This window comes from Dermacentor albipictus, unplaced genomic scaffold (assembly GCF_038994185.2).
Source record: "Dermacentor albipictus isolate Rhodes 1998 colony unplaced genomic scaffold, USDA_Dalb.pri_finalv2 scaffold_11, whole genome shotgun sequence".
Classification (NCBI taxonomy): domain Eukaryota; kingdom Metazoa; phylum Arthropoda; class Arachnida; order Ixodida; family Ixodidae; genus Dermacentor; species Dermacentor albipictus.
In genome coordinates, this window is record NW_027225565.1 from 6614579 (window position 1) to 6633923 (window position 19345).

Genomic DNA, 19345 nt, shown 5'->3' on the forward strand with positions numbered 1-19345 from the left:
TTACAGGCTTCATAATTGAGGCTGTGACAAAATGCATTCGTGAAACCAACAGACTGTCGAATAAGCATCGTATCCCATGGTGGAATAAAGAATGTAAAAAAGCATGGAAAAACCAAAACAAGGCTTGGGGACGACTTCGCGACTTTCCAACTGCCGAAAACTTGATTAGTTTTAAACAAATAAAAGCTCAGGGTAGAAGAACACGTCGACGTGCTAGAAGGGAGAGTTGGGAGAAGTACATCTCTGGTATAACTTCCTACACGGATGAGACAAAAGTCTGGAATAGGGTGAATAAATTAGTAGGCCGGCAGACCCTTAGTAAGTATCTGAGGTGGTAGCCTGGAAGATCAGGCAGATTGTCTAGGCGAATGGTTTGAATATGTTTCGAGTGCATCGCACTATAAGAATGTGAAGAGAAACGGCCCCTTAATCAACTCATCGAGTGAGGCTTACAATTGTCCATTTAGCTTAGCTGAACTTAAGGCATCTCTTGCTTGTTGCAACAACTCGGCGCCAGGTGGTGATCGCATTATGTATGAAATGATTAGATACCTATACCCTGAAGCACTGAAAATGCTCCTATCTCTTTTCAATGTCGTGTGGGCAGCTGGGTATATTCCTTCCTCGTGGAAAGAAGCCATAGTCATCCTGATTCTTAAACAAGGCAAAGACCCGTCCTTAGCCAGCAGCTACAGGCCAATAGCACTAACAAGCTGTCTGTGCAAGCTTTATGAAAAAATGATAAACCAGCGCTTAATCTCTTTCCTAGAAAATAGCAAAATACTAGACCCCTTCCAGTGTGGGTTCTGAGAAAGTAGGTCGACAATGGACCACCTTGTTTGCATCGAGGCAAACATTAGAGATGCGTTTATACATGAGCAGTTCTTACTTTCGGTATTTCTAGATTTAGAGAAAGCATACGATACAACATGGCACTTCGGGATTTTGTGAGATCTTTCCGCGATGGGGCTCCGTGGATATATGTTAAACACAGTGGTTGGACTTATCCAACTGCATGTTTCCTGTAAGAGTGGGCAATGCTTTATCTATAACATTCACCCAGGAGACTAGCACGCCACAAGAGGTGTGCTTAGTTGCGCACTGTTTATTGTAAAAATGAACTCCCTGTATACAGTCATTCCATGCACAATGTTTTATTCTGTCTATGTCGATGACGTACAGATAAGTTTAAATTGTATAACATTGTGATCTGCGAATGACAGGTACATCTTACATTAAACAAATTATCTAAATGGGCGGATGCTAATGGCTTTAAAATAAATTGCCACAAAAATATGTGTATACTCTTTTCAAACAAAAGAGGCATAACCCTGTGTAGTGCCAAAACTCACCATCAATTGAGAGGAACTCTCTGTGAGCAGGGAACACAAATTCCTGGCAATAATTCTAGACTCTAAGCTTACCTTCATCCCCCAACTTAAATATCTGAAGGCAAAATGTTTGAAGATGATGAATATTTTAAAAATTCTTTCTCGCACAACTTGGGGCAGTGATCAAAAATGTCTCCTGAACTTGTACAGGAGCCTTGTCCGCTCTCGTTTTGACTATGGTGCTATAATCTATCATTCTGCAACGCCGATCGCGCTAAAGATCCTAGACCCTGTGCACCACCTAAGTGTCCACCTAGCGACCGGTGCTTTCAGGACAAGCCCTGTAGAAAGTCTATGTAGAATCAAACGAGTGGTCACTCCATCTACAGAGGTCATATTCCAGCTTCACATATTATCTGAAAGTAAACTCGAATCCTGAACATCCTTGTTACAGAACTGTAAACAATGTGTCCTGAGCCATACTTTTTAATAATCAGCCTACAGCCAGGCTTCTTGCTCCGTGTAAGGAATCTTAGTGAAGAAATGTGTGTTCCACTCGTAGAACACTATCTAATGCTTCCAGTGAAGCTGTCACCGCCGTGGCAGTGGCAGTTCGTGGAATGTGACATGTCGTTTATTGAAGTCAGTAAGCGTGCTCCTAAGTTGCAGATTCGAATGCACTTCCTAGAACTTATGTCGAAGTACTGCTGCCCAGAGTTTTACAGCGATGCATCTAAGTCCCAAGCCGGCATTTCTTACGCAGCAGTCAGTCCGTCCTTTTTGGACTCTGGCATTCCGCATGCGCAAACAAGTATCTTTACGGCTGAAGTCTGTGCAGTATTATCGGCTGTGAAAGACATAAAACAATTAAAACTAGGAAAGTCAATTATATATACCGACTCTCTGAGCATTGTTAAGGCATTAGTATCGCTAAAAAAGCAAAAAAAGTCCTGTAATTAATAATCTTTACACACTCTTGTGCACTGTTTATGCTTGCAATTAACATGTCATTATATGCTGGGTGCCAGGGCACAGAGGCATTGAGGGTAATGTGCTCGCTGACGAAATTGCCACACCCACAGCAACAAAAAATTTCAACTCTTCCATAGCGGTCCCTGCCATAGATTTGAGACCTTTCATTCGCAAAAAATTAAGAGTCTGTTGGCAATGCTTGTGGGACTCCCAAACTGCGAATAAACTTCACTTAATCAGGCCACATTTAAGCACTTCCCCATCTATAATAAAATGACGAGAAACCGATGTCGCGTTTTGTCTACTAAGAATAGGGCACACATACAGTACACACAACTTCTTGCTGATTGGTGATGAACCTCCTACACGTGCTAGATGTGGTAAAAGACTGAGGGTCATCGATGTCTTTGTGGAGTCTAGGGAAACAGAATGCGAGAGGAAAAAGCACTTTCCCTTGGCATATCGACACCATATCCCATTACATCCAGTACAATTTCTCGGCACGAGCCCATTATTCGACACCAGATCAGTTTTGAATTATTTAAATGACATTCTTACATTGCACATTATCCGACCAAATGTTAAGTAGTACGGCTTCCTACCAGAGGCTGCTGCTGCGTTCGTTACATTTAGCATAGCACATGTCTCCAGGCCCTTGCATATAAGGACCCTATTGAGGCATCAGTGCTGCATTCACTACATGTTCTGTTACATCATCCGTGTGCAGCAAGACAATGTCAAATGTCACATCTCTGGTCATTGTCATTGTTTTAATACTTATATATTTTGCGCAATTTACAGCGACTGATTTTAGGCCTATTCACAGCCATACCACATCCACCATTCAAAGTACATTTCTCCATTTCACAAATAGTTTATTGAAAACCCCATACATCAAATCAAACCCAATCACCTGACATCAAAAGCTGTTTCTTGGGCACCGCTGATGTTCTCCTAAAATGAGGAGAGCTCTCTAGCAGCCATCGTCATCTTCCTCGGCTGCCTTTTGTACGTGACGCGCTCCGGTGCATGTGTCTCGTGCCTCATGCTGTGAGCTGCAAGGTTACAAGAAAAAGAATAAAACATGACCTTCTTCTGCTCCTGCCGTCGGTCCGACTGTTTCTCAGGTCTTTCTCCCACTGACTCATGCATTGTCGTATTGGACCTAACCTATAACCTAACCTCGGTCCCTAGAGCGCCACCTTTAAGGAACATTGACACTGTTTCAATTGTCCAAAATTGTGCCAAGAGTGGCCCTTTGCACCATCCTGCTGACAAACTACAGTTTAACATAGAATTGCGCCAACCCTGTGCCAAATAAGGTATAAGAACAGAAAACTTCGGTTGTGTGAAACTGAAAGCAAAACCTAAAGCATACCGTCATTGTCATCATGTCTACTTGAAAATCAGTTAAATGGACATCACTGCGGATATTGCTAATGCCGATGGTAAGGACCTTATCATTGTTTCTCCATTTGCTGCTTTCGCACTTTTCTTGCATTTCTCTCTGGCAGATTTTTAATGTCGCTGTATTGCTTTCTTGTTTGTACCATTTGTGCTGCAGATTGGTATTCCTTGTATCTGCATGGCATAAAGCTCGCTCAAGTAGGATGGCGGATCAAAAAGAAGTGTTGGATGATATACAGTCACACATTGTTTCGTGGGACACTAAAGGAAAATATTAACCCATTCAGGCTCAATGACATAAATATATGGCGCCGGAAACAAGTCCAAAAATGGTCGATGCCGTATATTTACGGCGCCGTGTGTACATTTAAAGAGCGTGCCAATTTCCTAACTTTTCCTTTTCTATCATGTGCTGCCACTATGTGGGAATACAGGGAATTTTTTTTGCGCGCCTCCTTCTCTCAGTTTTCGTTGCATGGTTTGTTTTAGCGCTAGTTTGCTCCAGCGCGTCTATGTACTACTGCTCGCGCATAGGCGCGCACGTGCACAGGCGGCACTTTGGGTTTTGTTCCGTGGGCAGTTTCTTCTTCTTTCGCTTGTAAAACTGATGGCTATCTCGTTACTAATCGCTCAAAGGGCTACCAGTATTTTCTCGCTCATTTAGTGCTTACAAGGGTGCTCATAGAAAGGATGCTGCCGTGCATGCTTTTCCATTGCTTTATTTTTTTTTTTTTTGACACTCGCAAAAACTATTTGTCTCTGGTTGGCGATAAGATGAAGACTAGAGGAAGTTTGTCACGTTTTGCTTTTTTGACGGGCACACAACCACACACTTTTCTTGAGTGTGCGCACCTACGCAGTTCGATTATGTAATGGATGTAAATATTAGTGTAAGAGCAGGGACAGGTATGCATTGTGAAATATTCTTGTGTGCGCATTTTCAAAGCGTTGTATGTATAACAATGCATCAAATTTTTAGTTCTAATAAGTTTATTTCCTTTTTTATTGTTGCTATTCATGAATGAAGAGTACATATATACCAACGCGAAATATTTTTTTTCTCGCTTTACGGTCACCCTAGAAAAATTACGGTAAATTTTTTTTTAAATAGGTCCCTCTGAAGAATTTAAATCTGCCATAAAAAAAAACCGACCCTGGGCGGTCGCATATGGCGAAAAAAATTGACCCTCAAGGGGTTAAGTTGAGCTAGATTCAAAGATTAAGCTTCTATGATAATGAATTCGGTACTCATAGTGAGAACAGAGCTTTTGTAAGTGAGAAAATGACGAAAATAGAAAATTGGAGCTGCACCACCTGTCATAGAGTATGGTATCTCTCTTGTGTGACGAATGGTGTGACGTTGGGGCACCGGCTGGCGCCAGCTGCCTGTTAGTTGGGAGGCAGGCTGTTCGAGGAACGCTGCCGATGCAAGTTGAGAGAGGAGTGGCTGATTCGCATATAGCGGCAGAGGTGGTGACGTGATTGTATCATGGCCTGTTTTGTCACAGGTGATTCAAATTGAGGAGTGGCAGCAGGACTTTCAGTGGCAGTTCTTATGCAACAAAATCATATATTGGCACCCAGAAAATGATGCAAGACTTCTAGACAGATAAGCTATCAAATTAACTCAACTTCATATTTTTTTTTAGTGTCCCTTTAACATTGTTGTTCATGGTGCTACGTTAGAAACATCTTGTAATACTACGTGGACTCAATTGCTGACATATAATTTGCTTATGAGTGGGGATCTTCCTTGCAACCCTGCTCAATCGGAAGAGCAGATTTCGTGTTGGTTATTTAATCAGCTTTCACATGTTTCACGGTATATTTTTGCAGGAGAGATTGTGCACATTAGAAATAACCTGTGGATGTCTTCAATGTAACTTCGGTTTAGTCACACATGTCCTTGGGCGTGGTCTTATTGACGTGCCCTAGTTCACTCAAATTTTTTTTCCTTGCTTGCTTGAAGCACAAATGCAATGCCTGTTGCAAGTCTGAACGGTAGAAGCAGCTTTATACCATGATACATGCACAGGGAAAGCCATTTCAATAAAAGTAATGAAACTAGTTTGGTAATTCTAGGCCCAAATGCCTCAGTGGCATGTGTAAAGCCAGTTCCACTATTTTTATTGACTATTTTAGTTGAAAATAGTCAATAAGCTACGAGCCCTGAAAGTGCTTGTAGCTGCGTGAAATGAAATTTTTGCCTGCACCAGGCCTACACCACAAAGTCAAATTGCTGTTCCACCACTGTAACATTTGGTCCTCAGTGTAACATTAGGTCTTATGTATTTGTGTTGAAAACTAGGAATTACGTGTTACATGGGAGACGTCCCAGATCTGAATCTATTTAATCACCAAACGAGTGTAGTGACATGCTTCTATGACCAGTGGCCACAGTGCACTGTTTGTGCTTGCCAACAAAACATAATATGTTGCATATTAAAAGCACAAAGTGAAAAGTGCACAAAGTGACAGACGCAGAAGTGATACACGATTTAATGTAGTCAAGAGTTCGACGAAAGTTCGTCTGGTCAGATAACATGATGATGAAGAAATTACGACCACTGACCAAGTCAAGGTGAAAAAACACACAGAGACGTTTCGGGACTAAAGGCTAATCACACTAAAACACTAATCTAGGCTAATCACACTAAAAGCAGGCTTTTGCCCGCTTTTAGTGTGATCAAGGAACCCGTACGGGTCCCGAAACGTCTCTGTGTGTTTTTTCACCTTGACTTGGTCAGTGGCCGTAATTTCTTCATCACGATTTAATGTGATTATGCATCCATACATTCTACTTGTAAGATATGAAGCAGTTATTCCATATAAACTGTCGCACATAAAAAACAAGTGCACTGCAAAACTACGGGTGTGCAAAAATTCAAAGCTTTCTAATAACTAATCGAATAGTGTCCTATTTGATTTGGTCTTCGAATTGAATAGTCACTATTCGTAAATATGAATATTTTTTGAATACCTTTGGAATACTTTTGGAATATTTAAAAACGTCCACTGCACCCAAGTAAACATAAAATTGGAACAAAATCAGGGTAAATTTTACTCTCGTGGGCATAGTGTAGACATAAAACATGAGAACTTGCATAGTGGAGAAGGCTACATCACTTAGGTAGCCATATTTTGCAGGCTGTACAGCGATCATTCACACTTTTTAAAGGGCCCTTTGCATGCAAAGAAACTACTTGTTTGCTCCTAATGCTCCATTTGTGCTTTTAATAAGCAAAGCTTCATAACCTACAATGTAATGAAAGAAACTCGTTAACTTCAAGAATGCTAGGTTGTGAACATCATTCTATATAAAATGTGAAAACAGCAATTAATTATTCAAAAACTATTTGAAAAGTATTCGATAGTGGATTCAATTTGCTTCTAGCTCTATTCAATCTGTATTCGATTTGGTCTCAAAAATTCCTATTCGCACACCCCTGTCTAATGTGCTCATCAGATCAATACATTTATGAGCTCACTAGTGTAATTTCTTGACCGGGGTTATCGGAGAAGTATGGGAGAGGCCTTTGCCCTGCAGTGGGCATAACCAGGCTGATGATGATAGTGTAATTTCTCAAGCGCTGCCTGCTGAGTATAAAACATAGTGTACGTCACACTTTACCTGCCTTCCATAGTTTTTGGAAGCATCTCCTTCTGACCTCGGGAGTCTTGCATGCATGATGATCCAATACATCTGCTGTTTTTTTTTCTTTCCATTTTGTTTAGCGTATAATTAGAAAAATATTGCGTGTTCACGCCAAATTTGGTCTGTATGCCATGCAGTAACTACATAACAGAGAGTAGAATTAAAAGTGGTGTGACCTGGGTTCCTGGATGCGATGAGTTTACTCATGAGTGTGGCACCACCATGTGTAGCTGATGGTAACCGTCGACTTACGTGTCACATCTGATCGTCAGCATAACACTTAGAATGTAGCTAAACAAGTGCTTATATGCCTTAATGATGGGACCCTCATGGCGCCACTCTAAGAGTCAAAATAATGATGCAGGTGTGCCTGGCAAGTAGCAGCTGCCCAGAGAAGACGGAAGCACAGCTAACAGTCTTGGCAGTGATGGCTGGCGTGGATTCTGCAGCAGTGGGCAAAGCCATTGCGTTGAGGACTGGTAAGTTCTTTATGGATTTGTTTTTGTTACCGCATTGTTTGTCATGCAGCATGCTATAACTAACAGCGTGTAACAGCGTATAACACAGTGCAGTGCGCCTAGATGCGTAGACTCTCTCCATATCGCAGATCGATTTCAAGATAGGGGCTGCGTGGCCATGCCTACACAGCAGCCGCCAGAGTAGAACGCCCCTCCTGTTTGCGCCAGTCCCGCATGCAAGTTTCAGGAACTCCGAACGCCCGTGATGCGGCCCAATTTCTGCCAATCTCCGCACACATGATCACTTTCCTTTTTTTTTTTTCTTTGCGGCATCATGAACACTTGGTGTGTCTTCACAGTCGGCACTTTCATGCTGATAGAGCAAACGCAGAAAACGGGAAGCCGGAAAGTGGACCAACCCATGACCTACTGAACTCCGGACCTGCACAGATCTCTCTGCTCCAGCATGCCTGGTCTAGTTTGCTCCTTTTGCCACTAGGGACAGAGTGTACAAGCAGAGTGGCGCTAGTTATAACCTGTTCGCTGTCGTCTGCTTCTGCAATCTGTTCAGTGCTCGTGCTGCCATTCGGCAGGCATAAAGCGCTTGTATTGGTGGTAAATGAATAAATTCACAAATATAAAAAGAAAACAAAAATTTGTGAACGCTTTGCATTTGAACAGGGAAATAAAAGGAGGAGGAGCATTGCAAGGAAGGTAAACTGAGCATAGGTGGCAGCTACAATGCTAGACGGCATAAATTTCCGTTTTCTAGTAAGAGACTGGAAAAATTGTTTTGAAAGATTCATAGGATAATCTAGCTTTTTTACGTTGCTTACAGATAGCCTAATGTCGTAGATGAGATTAGGATTTATTGTTGTGTGCCATAGTGAAAAGATGATCTGGTAAAAGTATTCACGAGTGAGTCCTGCGCCCGATATGTGCAATAGTAGGTAGATCAAGTCCGTTTGAAGGAAAGGTGAGCATACCTTGTTTTTACTGTTTTTGGATGTGTAGCTCAGTAGGAAGCTTGCAAAAGCGATCCCAGTGCTTTAAAACGTGCTGCACTACAGGCTTTGTGTCATGGAACTCTTTCCAAACTGCAAAGCTAGCTTTTCTTCATTGTACGGCAGCAGCATAATGATGGTGCGAAAGATACGTACGCAGTGAAGCTGTGTGCGAAATTATCTTTTTGAACCTCCGACGCATTCATGGACAACTTTTAAGAGTTGAAATGAGTCTAACATTTGACGACAGAACGCTTGTTCTGAACGAATGTTACGGTGGTTTCCAGTTTCTAAAGAGCGCAGAAGCGAACTTTATAACATATACAATGAAGCTGTTGTGTACTTTATAAACTCTATAGACAATGTGACTTATAATAATGTGCAGGATCTGTGCAGTATGCTGCTGCCTGAAAAAGGCAATAGGATTGGCTATTTAATGCTATTTTAGAGAGCAGTGGACTACACACACTGACATTTTTTAGGTTCGGGCATTCAACTTCTGGAGCCAAGCGGCCAATCAGAGCCTTGTGACATCACTATCACTGTGTTCGCAAAAATCATCAACCATGCAAGCAGTTCCTCACAACACAGCAGCCGCCGTACTAATTACAGTGCTTCACCAGTCAACCGTAGAGTAGCAAACAAACAGGCTATAAAAGTGACACCAATGGCCAACGGTTGAATGAGAGTGGGCGCAAGTGACTCCCATAGAAACTGGATATTTGTGTAGGTCTGGAGGTCCAGTAGGTTGTAGACTAACCTAAACATATTGTAGCATGGCTGAGTCACTCTGACGTCACCGGCCATTTTGTTAAAAGCACGTGACCTGTTACGTCACCATTCTTTCCTATACGTACTTCGTTTCAACCGCAATGAAGTTTGTTCATCACCTGACTACTGGCCTGCTTACGTGGTGGCAGCGGTGCCTAGCCAAAATGGCCACGCTGCCAGCCATCAACGATTGCCAAAGCCCCTGGACACATAGGGCAACGCCTGGCTTGAATGGAAAACTCGGAAGAGTGAGTTCATCTATTTTCCACTTCTGCCCAGTTGACAAAACAAGCAAAAGAAGTGCAACCAGCCACGTTGCTAGTGATTTTTGGCGAAGAGGCAAGGAAGGTATACAGCACCTTCATGTTTGAGGCAGAAGAGGACAAAAATAATGTAGACGTCTTAATTGCTAAGTTTGAAGAGTTCTAAAAGCCGGAAACGAACTTGACCTATCTTGAATTTCGATTTGGGTTCAAGAACCAAAGGGAAGGTGAACCTTTCAATGAGTGGCTGACGGAGCTACGAATGTTAGCCATAAACTGCGAATTTGGGGTAATGGTAGACCGGATGCTGCGCAGTTGGTTTACTCTAGGGATTCGAGACAAGAGCCTGCCACAGAAATTGATTGCGGAAAACCCTTCATACAAGAAGACTATTGATATTTATTGCAGACAAGAGCAAAGGAAAGAGCAGTTTCGTGAAATCGGTGAAGCCGCGGAGACCGCGCAGGACACAGCAGTTAACACAGTCGCAAAGAAAGCCGATACCTGCGGCAGCTGCGGCTATTGCACACACAGTGGTGAAAGATGACCCGTCACCGGTAGAACATGTGATAAGTGCGGAGGGTTTAACCACTTCACCCGAGCATGCAAATCGGCACGGCCTTCGCGAAGCTTTCCCCACAAGAAGAAAAAACTACGGGAACTATGCGCAGACAACGACGATTTTTTTCTGCAAACATTAACGGGGAGCACGGTCAACACAGACCACTGGAGCGCAACGGTGGACATTGAAGGCCAACCAATGACATGCAAATTAGACACGGGGGTGAATCGCTGCGTCATTTCAAGAAGGGATGTCGCAAGGCTACCGGATCAACCAGAGCAGGCTTGCCGGGTTGCGCTAACAGCATTTTTCGGCCACAAGTCAACTGTCCAACCAAAAGTGCGCCTTTGGGTTTCAGCCAATGAGAGGGTGGTCTCTGAAATATTTTACATCATAGAGCAAAGTGTACCAGTGGCTCTGAGCAGTTCAGCGGCCGAATGCCTTGGATTTATCTGCCGGGTACAGCACATTGAGGTCGATCAACTTTACCTGCCAGCACAATCTTTTGCAAAAGTCTTCACAGTACTGGGCGAGCTCAAGGGCTACGAGTACGAAATAAAACTCAACCTCGGTGCCTTGGGTGTCATCGTACTAGCTCGGAGAGTCCCTGTGGCCCTGGAGGACAAGACTAGAGCGGAACTTCAACGTATGGAGGATCAAAGTGTCATAACAAAGGTAACTGAGTCTACAGAATAGTCCAGCCACAAGGTTACCATTGTTCAAGGAGACAAAGTTCGAATTTGCCTGTATCCAACATCACTCAATCAAGCCATACTCCGTGAGAACTATCCCATGCCAACGTTAGAGGATGTCGCTCCTAGGCTTCCCGGGGCACAGTTCTTTTCTACACTTGATGCAGTTTCAGGGTTTTGGCAAATTCGGCTTAGCGAGTTGAGCTCCAAACTTCACACACTGAGCACTCCGTTTGGCCGCTATCAGTTCCTTCGCATGCCGTTTGGATTAGCTTTGGCCCCAGAAATGTTCCAAGCAGCAATGCACCGGGTTTGGGAAGGCTTGTACTGTGTGGCATTTGTGATGGATGACATATTAGTATGGGGCAGAAATAAAGGAGAACACAACTACAGCTTAAAACTTATGTTGTCCCATTGTCAACAGCAAAACCTTCGACTTAACCCTAAGAAGAGTGTGTTTCTGCAGCCGGAGGTCTGGTATCTGGGACACATTCTCACTACAGAAGGCCTATGCCTGAATTCGGAGAGGGTACGAGACATACTTGGAATGCCTGAACCGACGAACAAGAAAGACCTGCAAGTATTTCTTGGTACGATGAATTTTGTGCAGCGATTCATTCCCAACATGTCAGTGGTAACCGCGCCGCTTCGAACACTGCTGCGTAGAGATATTGCATGGGTTTGGACTGAGGCGCAACAAATGAGTTTTGACACCTTGCATCAATCCTTGACATCCGTTTTGGCTTTCTTCAACCCTAAAAAGCCTTTAATTATCTCGGTCAACACAAGCCAATTGCGAGTTGGCGCAGTTCTAATGCAAGACGGCTGCCCTATCGCTTTTTCGCCCCGTTCGCTCACAGAGGCGCAACAGAACTATGCACAAATCAAGAAGGAAATGCTGGCGATAGTGCATGGTTGGAGGAAATTCCATGACTACGTTTTTGGTCAGGCAGAAGTGATTGTAGAGACTGACCACAGGCCTTTGGTACCAATACCTAACAAGCCGCTACATCAGTGCCCCCTCTGCTTGCAGCGCATGAGGCTTACCTTGAAGTGCTATCCGATTAAACTGCTGGTGCCAGGCAAACTGCCAGGCAAATAACTTTTTCTTGCGGTTGCTTTGTCGCATTTTCCAAGCAAAGTGAGCATGTGTGAGGAAACTGAGCAGTTTCAAGTCAATGTGCTGGAATTTGTTTCAGCCTCAGAACCTCGTCTAAATAGTATTCTCGCAGCAACAAACAATGATACCGTTCTCTCCAAGCTGTGGGAATAAGCGCTGACCAGTTGGCCTGACAACAAGCACGAGGTTCCAGAAGCCATCCACTCCTACTAGTCTTATCAGGAGGAGATACACGCACAAGACAGTCTTCTATTTCACAGCAACAAGGTGATCATACCAAATTCGATGAAAGCAGAAATACTGGCTCTTTTGCACATTGCACATCCTGAAGCTGATAAGATGAAGGCGCGGGCACGAAGCGTCGTGTTCCGACCCTGCATGGCAAGCGGCATAAAGCAATTTTGCTGAAACTGCAAAATGTGCCAAAAGCATCAGCCACGAAATGCAAAGATGCTGCTTTTGAGCCATGAGGTTCCAAACTTGCCCTGGGAAGTTGTAGGAATGGACCTATTCTTTTATGGGGGCCAACTGTTTGCCATTATTGTCGACTTGTATTCCTTATTTTTTGAAATAAAGGAATTTTTCCATACCACTGCTAACCAGCTGAAGTCTTTGTATGCTGAACTTTTTTCGGTTCATGGGTTACCACTTAAACTGTGCAGCGATAACGGGCCGCCATTCAACAGCACAGAATTCAAAGACTTCTTAGGTGGGCTTGGCATTACCCACGTAACGTCAAGCCCATATCATCCACGCTCAAATGGTATGATGGAGAGGGCCATGCAAGAAGCAAGAAAACTACTAAAGAAGTGCTCTCTTAATCAAGGGTTCGACGAAAGTTCGTCTGGTCAGGCAAGGAAATGAAGGGAATCACGGTCAGTGACCGAGTCTGATGAATAATCTGACATTTCAAAACAGCATACGGGTTCCTTGTTTACCGAGTTGGACAGGAAATCGTCGTCACCTATAGAGCCAGCACGTGATGTAATGAATGTGCGTAAATGGCAGGCATATTCGCACATTCGCACATTCATTATGTCATGTGCTGGCTACATAAGTGACGACGATTTCCTGTCCAACTCGGTGAACAAGGAACCCTTACACGGTTCCGAAACGTCAGATTATTCATCAGACTTGGTCAGTGACCGTGATTCCCTTCAAGTGCTCTCTTAGAATGCCTGACTTCCGCATGGCTCTGCTTGAATGGCGTAATACTCCGAGAGGCGCTGTTTTGAAGTCCCCTGTGCAGAGACTGATAGAAAGGCAGACAAGGACCCTGCTGCTCGTACCTACAAGCCACGTGAGGCTGGAGATCGTGCCCAACCGAGCCGTCCATAACCATCTCCAGGAAATCTGCCAGTGCCAGAGGATCTACTACAATCGCCACTCCAGGAACCTTCCACCCCTGTCACCTGGTCACAGAGTGACTGCATACAGTACCCACGAAAAGACCTGCACACCTGCAGTCTTTCTGGGGCCAGCTGAGGCGCCACGCTCCGTGGTAGTGAAGACTGAAGAGGGCCAGGAAATTAGACGCACTCACGAGCACCTGCGAGATACACCTACACATCCCAAAGAGAGTCCTCGTGCCGGGTCCTAGCGAGTAGACAACGCCCAGCCCGCTAAAGAGCTACGCAGGAGCACAAGGCCACGCCGGGAGCTCTGCTGCTACCCACAACCAGAAAGGCCATTGTAATTATTTGCTTCCCTAAGAAAGGGAAGATGTAGCATAGCTGAGTCACTCTGACATCGCCGGCCATTTCATTAAAAGCACGTGACCTGTTCCATCACCACTCTTTCCTATATCTGCTTCGTTTCAACCGCAATAAAGTTCGTTCATCACCCGACTACCGCCCCACTTACACATATGTACTACAGCACATGGGGTAAGCTATGGCAGCTAGGCTCGAAGCATGTACAAGGCGGCCATTTTGAAATGCCAATGGCTATGTGGTAATACAGACGTAAAATTGTACTCGATTCTAATGCGCACGCAATTTTTGACCTGTTTTATCGGGAAAGAAATGTGCGTTAGGTTAGAGTAAATATGGTAGATTTCATTTATGCAGTCAATCCTACAATACTTGCCATAGCTGTCATGTTTAAGAATCTAGGGATAAGTATAACAATTAACTGGAGTTGGCCATATCACATTATGAAACAGTCTTTAAACATAAAAAGAAAGCTTATGAACAGAAGCTGCAGTTTGCAGCCTAGTCAGTAAAATGCCATATCTAACATTTGTGTGGCGAATGCTAAAACACGTTGGCATAGTAGGAACCCTTTCCAGTTCAGGTTGATCAGCAGACTATATAGAGAGCATAACGTAGAGCTGCTAGGTTTATTCTAACGAGATACTGTTGTACAGGTTGTGTCCTTGAAAAGCCAGATCTTAATAATTAACTTAAGCTAGCTGAATGGTGGCATATAACTAGGCTGAAGTCTTTGTTCCTCTTCACTAGGAACTGTTTTAGCATCAATAGCATTCAGTATTTATATAGGTACAACAAGGTGGTAGCGCATCATGAATGAAGGTGTTAGTATTCTTCAATTCCCACAAGCACAGTCTAATACTTTGAATACTTTACATGCAGAAATCTTTGACTGGTTAGATAGAAATATGTGATTATCTTCTATCCTGTGCACACAGTGTCATTTTTTTATTGATATAAAAAAAATTTCTTTGTATCAGTGTGTAAATTAAATTGATAGTTGCTCAAATATTTTTGTTTTATATTGCTCATAGGGCCTTCTTATTTTGTGTGTGCATTTTCATTATGCATAGAAGTGGGATGTGTTTGTTCAGCTTGCCAATGTACTATTGTGCTCGATATGAGCTGCAACATGTGAGCCGTGACTCTTGAGAAAAAACGTGGAGAGGGTGTCGTCATTTGAGCAATGCACATAGCCCCCCCTTTCCGTTGTCTGCTTTGTTCCTGCAGCGGTAACACACAGGTGCACCGAGCAGCCATCGCGCCATTACGATTAAAAAAAAAAGAGTAGTTACGAAGCTAGGGCAGCGTGTGCCATCATGAAGCATGCTGCAATAACGAATTACGGGCTGCTTGGCAGGCCACTGTATTATCACTCCGCAAAGAAAGCAGACAGCGTAAATAGCGGGTGTATGTGCATGTCTGGATTGGGGAAACTCGCCCCACTTTTTTTCGCGAGAGCGTAGCTGTAGCCACGGCTCGCATGTTGCAGCTCATATTGAGTGGAGCTGAAAACCAATACTAATATGTGTATATAAAAATGACCCTGTCTCAGTGCAGTGCACTTTAGCTTGTTTGCTTATTAGATTTGCAGCTTTATTCATGTAATCATGGTTTCATGCCATAATTTTTGCTTTGCCCTTAGGTGAGGTAGAAGCTGCTTTAGTGCGGCACCTTGCATCATCGTCGTCATCCGAGTGCACTCTCCAGCATCTTGCCCGCCTTCTTTCTCGCCTGTGTGAAGATGGCATTTCACTACGCAAAGCACTTCTGCCGCACGTGCTCCATCGGTCTGCTGTAGTTCTACATTTGTCTCGCAGCCCTCAGCTTCAGGAAGAGTTACTGCGTAAGTGATTTTACAGCAGCTTCATTCCTGTGATGTAGCTTACCTTTGGCAGCCAAATAATTTTTCATGGAACCCATTTTATGAACTCGTGGCCAAGCCTCTTATGCAGCGAACAAGTCTGCGCTGCAACTTGGAGTGATTGTGCACAGACTGAGACCTCCACGCCATTGGTGGTTATCACCACTGCACTGTACATGGCTCTCGTGGCAGTGCGCAAGTGGAACCCTTGTTTCATGCATGAGTTGAAGTCATTGCAGTAGTGTACCACTCACTGTTGCTAGAGCTGAAATGTTTGCCCATGGGCTTTGCAGCCATTCGCATGGGCAATTATACATGTTGGTGTAATTTCACAGCGAAAGTATGATTTTAAATCACCCAAGCTTAGATTTGAAAGTGAAAACTTGCATAAGTGCAGTTGTCACATATTTCTGACCTACTGAAAGCACAGTACCAACACGTTTTTTTATTTGGGTTAACCTGACGGATAACTTGTTCTTTCTTTTTTTTTGTAAGTCGAGAAAACGCTATTGCTGGGTTATATACACAGTAGCTCTTCATTTCAGTCAAGTACAGTTTTCAGAAAATATTGATTTAGTTTGTTCAGTTTATTTACATTTTATTTTTTATCTCCCCTGCTATCGACATGGTATGTGTTAGTGCTGACTGCTTAGTCCTGTTTTACCCAGTAATGTGAATTTAGAGTACAGTGCTATCAGCCAGCTTCTTTTTCACCTCCTAAGAGACTCAAAAGCGTGGCAGTTTGGGCGAGTTGGTATGTCATGACTGTTTTAGGCTTGTAGCGCAGCTCGGAAGAGCAAAAAAGGAAGGAGGTAGGGGTAATCAACGGGAACGGAAAACAGAGTGAGCGCTAACTTCCAACTGACAGTTTATTTCGTGACACAAGACTACTTATACACTCGGCAAACCAGGAATGCGTCATTCTTGGTCGCAGTCGTAATCAGCTCACAAGAGAAATCATCGAAGCAAAGGCTATCATTGGTCTGGGCCATGCATGTGTAAGCTCACCTTCATTATCATTATCAAACAATGAATTGGTGTATCTCCGACTGCAGCCACAGGCTGTCTGAATATGTTACCGCTTGGTTACTATCGGTTTTGTTGCTTCTTTTCTTTGTTATCTCCTGATGTCATATGGTTTGCCGAGTGTATAAGTAGTCTTGTGTCACGAAATAAACTGTCAGTTGGAAGTTAGCGCTCACTCTGTTTTCTGTTCCCGTTGATTACCCCTACCTCCTTCCTTTTTTGCTCTTCCGAGCTGCGCTACAAGCCTAAAACAGTCTTAAGAGACTGAAACCTATTCTAGCTTTCATATCAGTGCACTGGCTTCATAGGAGTATTGCTAAAGTGTGAGCCTTGCAGTGTGATTTTATCCTTCTCTCTCATCACCATTATGCATTTTGTGGGGTCCTACAGTGCACATCCTTGCAGGGGAATCTGTGTCAGCAGGCATTTGTGTTGCGACACTACAGACCTGACCACTCGGAAGTCAAATTGATCTAATTATCATATTAAACAAGATGCAGACAAAAGTGTCAAAACACACCACTGATTCATTTGGCAGTATTTGCCCGATTCTAACATGTCCCTGAATCAAATGCGCGCCCGCTTTCTACGAGTCCAAGGTAGAAAAGTAATGTAGCAATAACATTAAAGCTCCTAAATAAAGTACAAATCTAATGCGCACTTGATTTTTTAGTTAGAGAAATGGTCAAGGGTCTACTACATCTACTTCCTAAAGTCAGCTTCATTGCATGTTTTTTTTTAAAATCAGCTTTGCCGCATACAGTCCTGTTATGTGGCAAAGCATACGAACACTGCAAACATAGCTTTCGGTTTAACCTTATTGGGATTGGGAAAAACAAGGCACGCGTTAGAATTCGGTCAATACCGTAATCAGACATTGTGAGCTACTGTTATTGCTTGAAAATATTCCTAGGGCAGGCTGAAAACAGGTGTTTTCCACAAGAGATGGCATGTGTTCAATGCATTCACTGTCCCCTAAGCTCTCCCGAGACAAACACTGCCAGTAAAGAGGTCGCTGTTGACGTCATTAAAGGGTATGGCATATGCATCGTGACTGGTCAAGTTTGAATTATCCGGTGAAGGCCAATTTGAGGATAGAAGAACGAAAGTTAGGGACCATAGAAAGGCATGAACACCAATTGGGACCTTTGTACGGGATAGAATTAACGGGAGTCAAATTAAGGAAAGTCTACTGTACAACAATTTTAGAGTGAAAAGAGCACAAACAACATTTGATGTGCATGGGCTTTCTTTTTTGTCAAAAAGACTAGCAGTTTAGATGAGTTCTATGTGTGCAACTGCCATGAAATACCATGAGTGTTCTGGCTATTGGTAAGTATATTGTTTGTAAATTTTTTTATTGGCAGTTTAGAAAAATACAGGTGATGAAGCTTAAGCTTCAGTACTTCTAAATTACCTACCTGGCACTCACAAAATGTGGAAATATGTGCATAACTTATCTGTAAGATTCAAGTACCATGCCAACCAGTGGTCATCAGGCTTGGAAAGGAAGTTGCAGTTTGTTTTGGTGTAATGTTTTTAATTTACAAGTTTGATTTATGGTAAATAGTGCTCAAAAGCACATAAGGGCATTGGTGAAAAACTGAATTTTTTTGTAACCTGAGTGCATATATGTTAAAGTTTTTAAATGCATGAATACTTGGGAACTGCGCACAAAGTAGTTAATGACATGTTGTGTGGTCATGTTTCATTGTTTTTATGTGCAGCTGCAAATTATCACATAATTTTATCAGCATGCTCAGTAATCTACCTTTCCGTATTATTGCACTCGACTTTAAAGTGTGTACAAGCAGCAAGAAAATAAATATTTCACAAAGTCAATTTTTTGTAATGTTTACCTGTGAATGTAATTTAAAAGAAATATTGAAACAGGTTTAAAATATTGATTGCTTGATTGATTAGTTGATTGGTGTGACAAGCATGTGACGCCCCCTCGGCATAATCTTTGTTAGCCGCCAGGCTCGGTGGCCTGCCAGACTCCGTGGGAAACATTGGTCACCGCAGCAAATAAACACCGACGAGCACAGATGCTCGGCGGTCAGTTATCATTCACCACCACCACGTTGTGGAGCGTCACTCTAACGGAGGGTGCTTCGAGCCCCCCCCCCCTCTCGTTTATGAGCCCGGGCGGATTGTGGCACTGGCAATGAAGATGGGATTAAGATGGAATTGGGTTTAAGATCTCACAGCAACACTTATGCTACATGACGTGCTATAGTGGAAGGTACAGAAATAATGTTGACAGCCTTAGGCTTTTTAGTGTGCATCTAGTGGTTGGTGGTACATGAGCGTCTTTCCACTCTGGCCACACTGTAACACTGTGACAGCTGGAAATTGAACCCACAGGCTCGTTCTTGGGAGCTTCTAAAGCTGGTGAGCGACAGCAGCTGGTGTATTCGAAGTATTGACCTTGAGCCGTAATTTGTAAAACATTTTTTTCAATTCGATTGTTATCATTCTCACCGTGTGGCTGATCGTGGTGATAGC

The 19345-nt window shown here is 43.3% G+C and overlaps 1 protein-coding gene across 7 annotated transcripts in view; it reads left to right on the forward strand.

The window, feature by feature from the left end:
* The window catches only part of LOC139051281 (uncharacterized), a 211713-nt gene that overhangs the window by 43820 nt on the left and 148548 nt on the right, over positions 1–19345 (forward strand). For all 7 annotated transcript variants that reach the window (XM_070528283.1, XM_070528286.1, XM_070528284.1 and 4 more), the window contains 2 exons: positions 7730–7844; positions 15593–15793. In XM_070528283.1, the coding sequence (XP_070384384.1) occupies positions 7730–7844; positions 15593–15793 (316 nt within the window). The remainder of the gene's footprint in view (positions 1–7729; positions 7845–15592; positions 15794–19345) is intronic.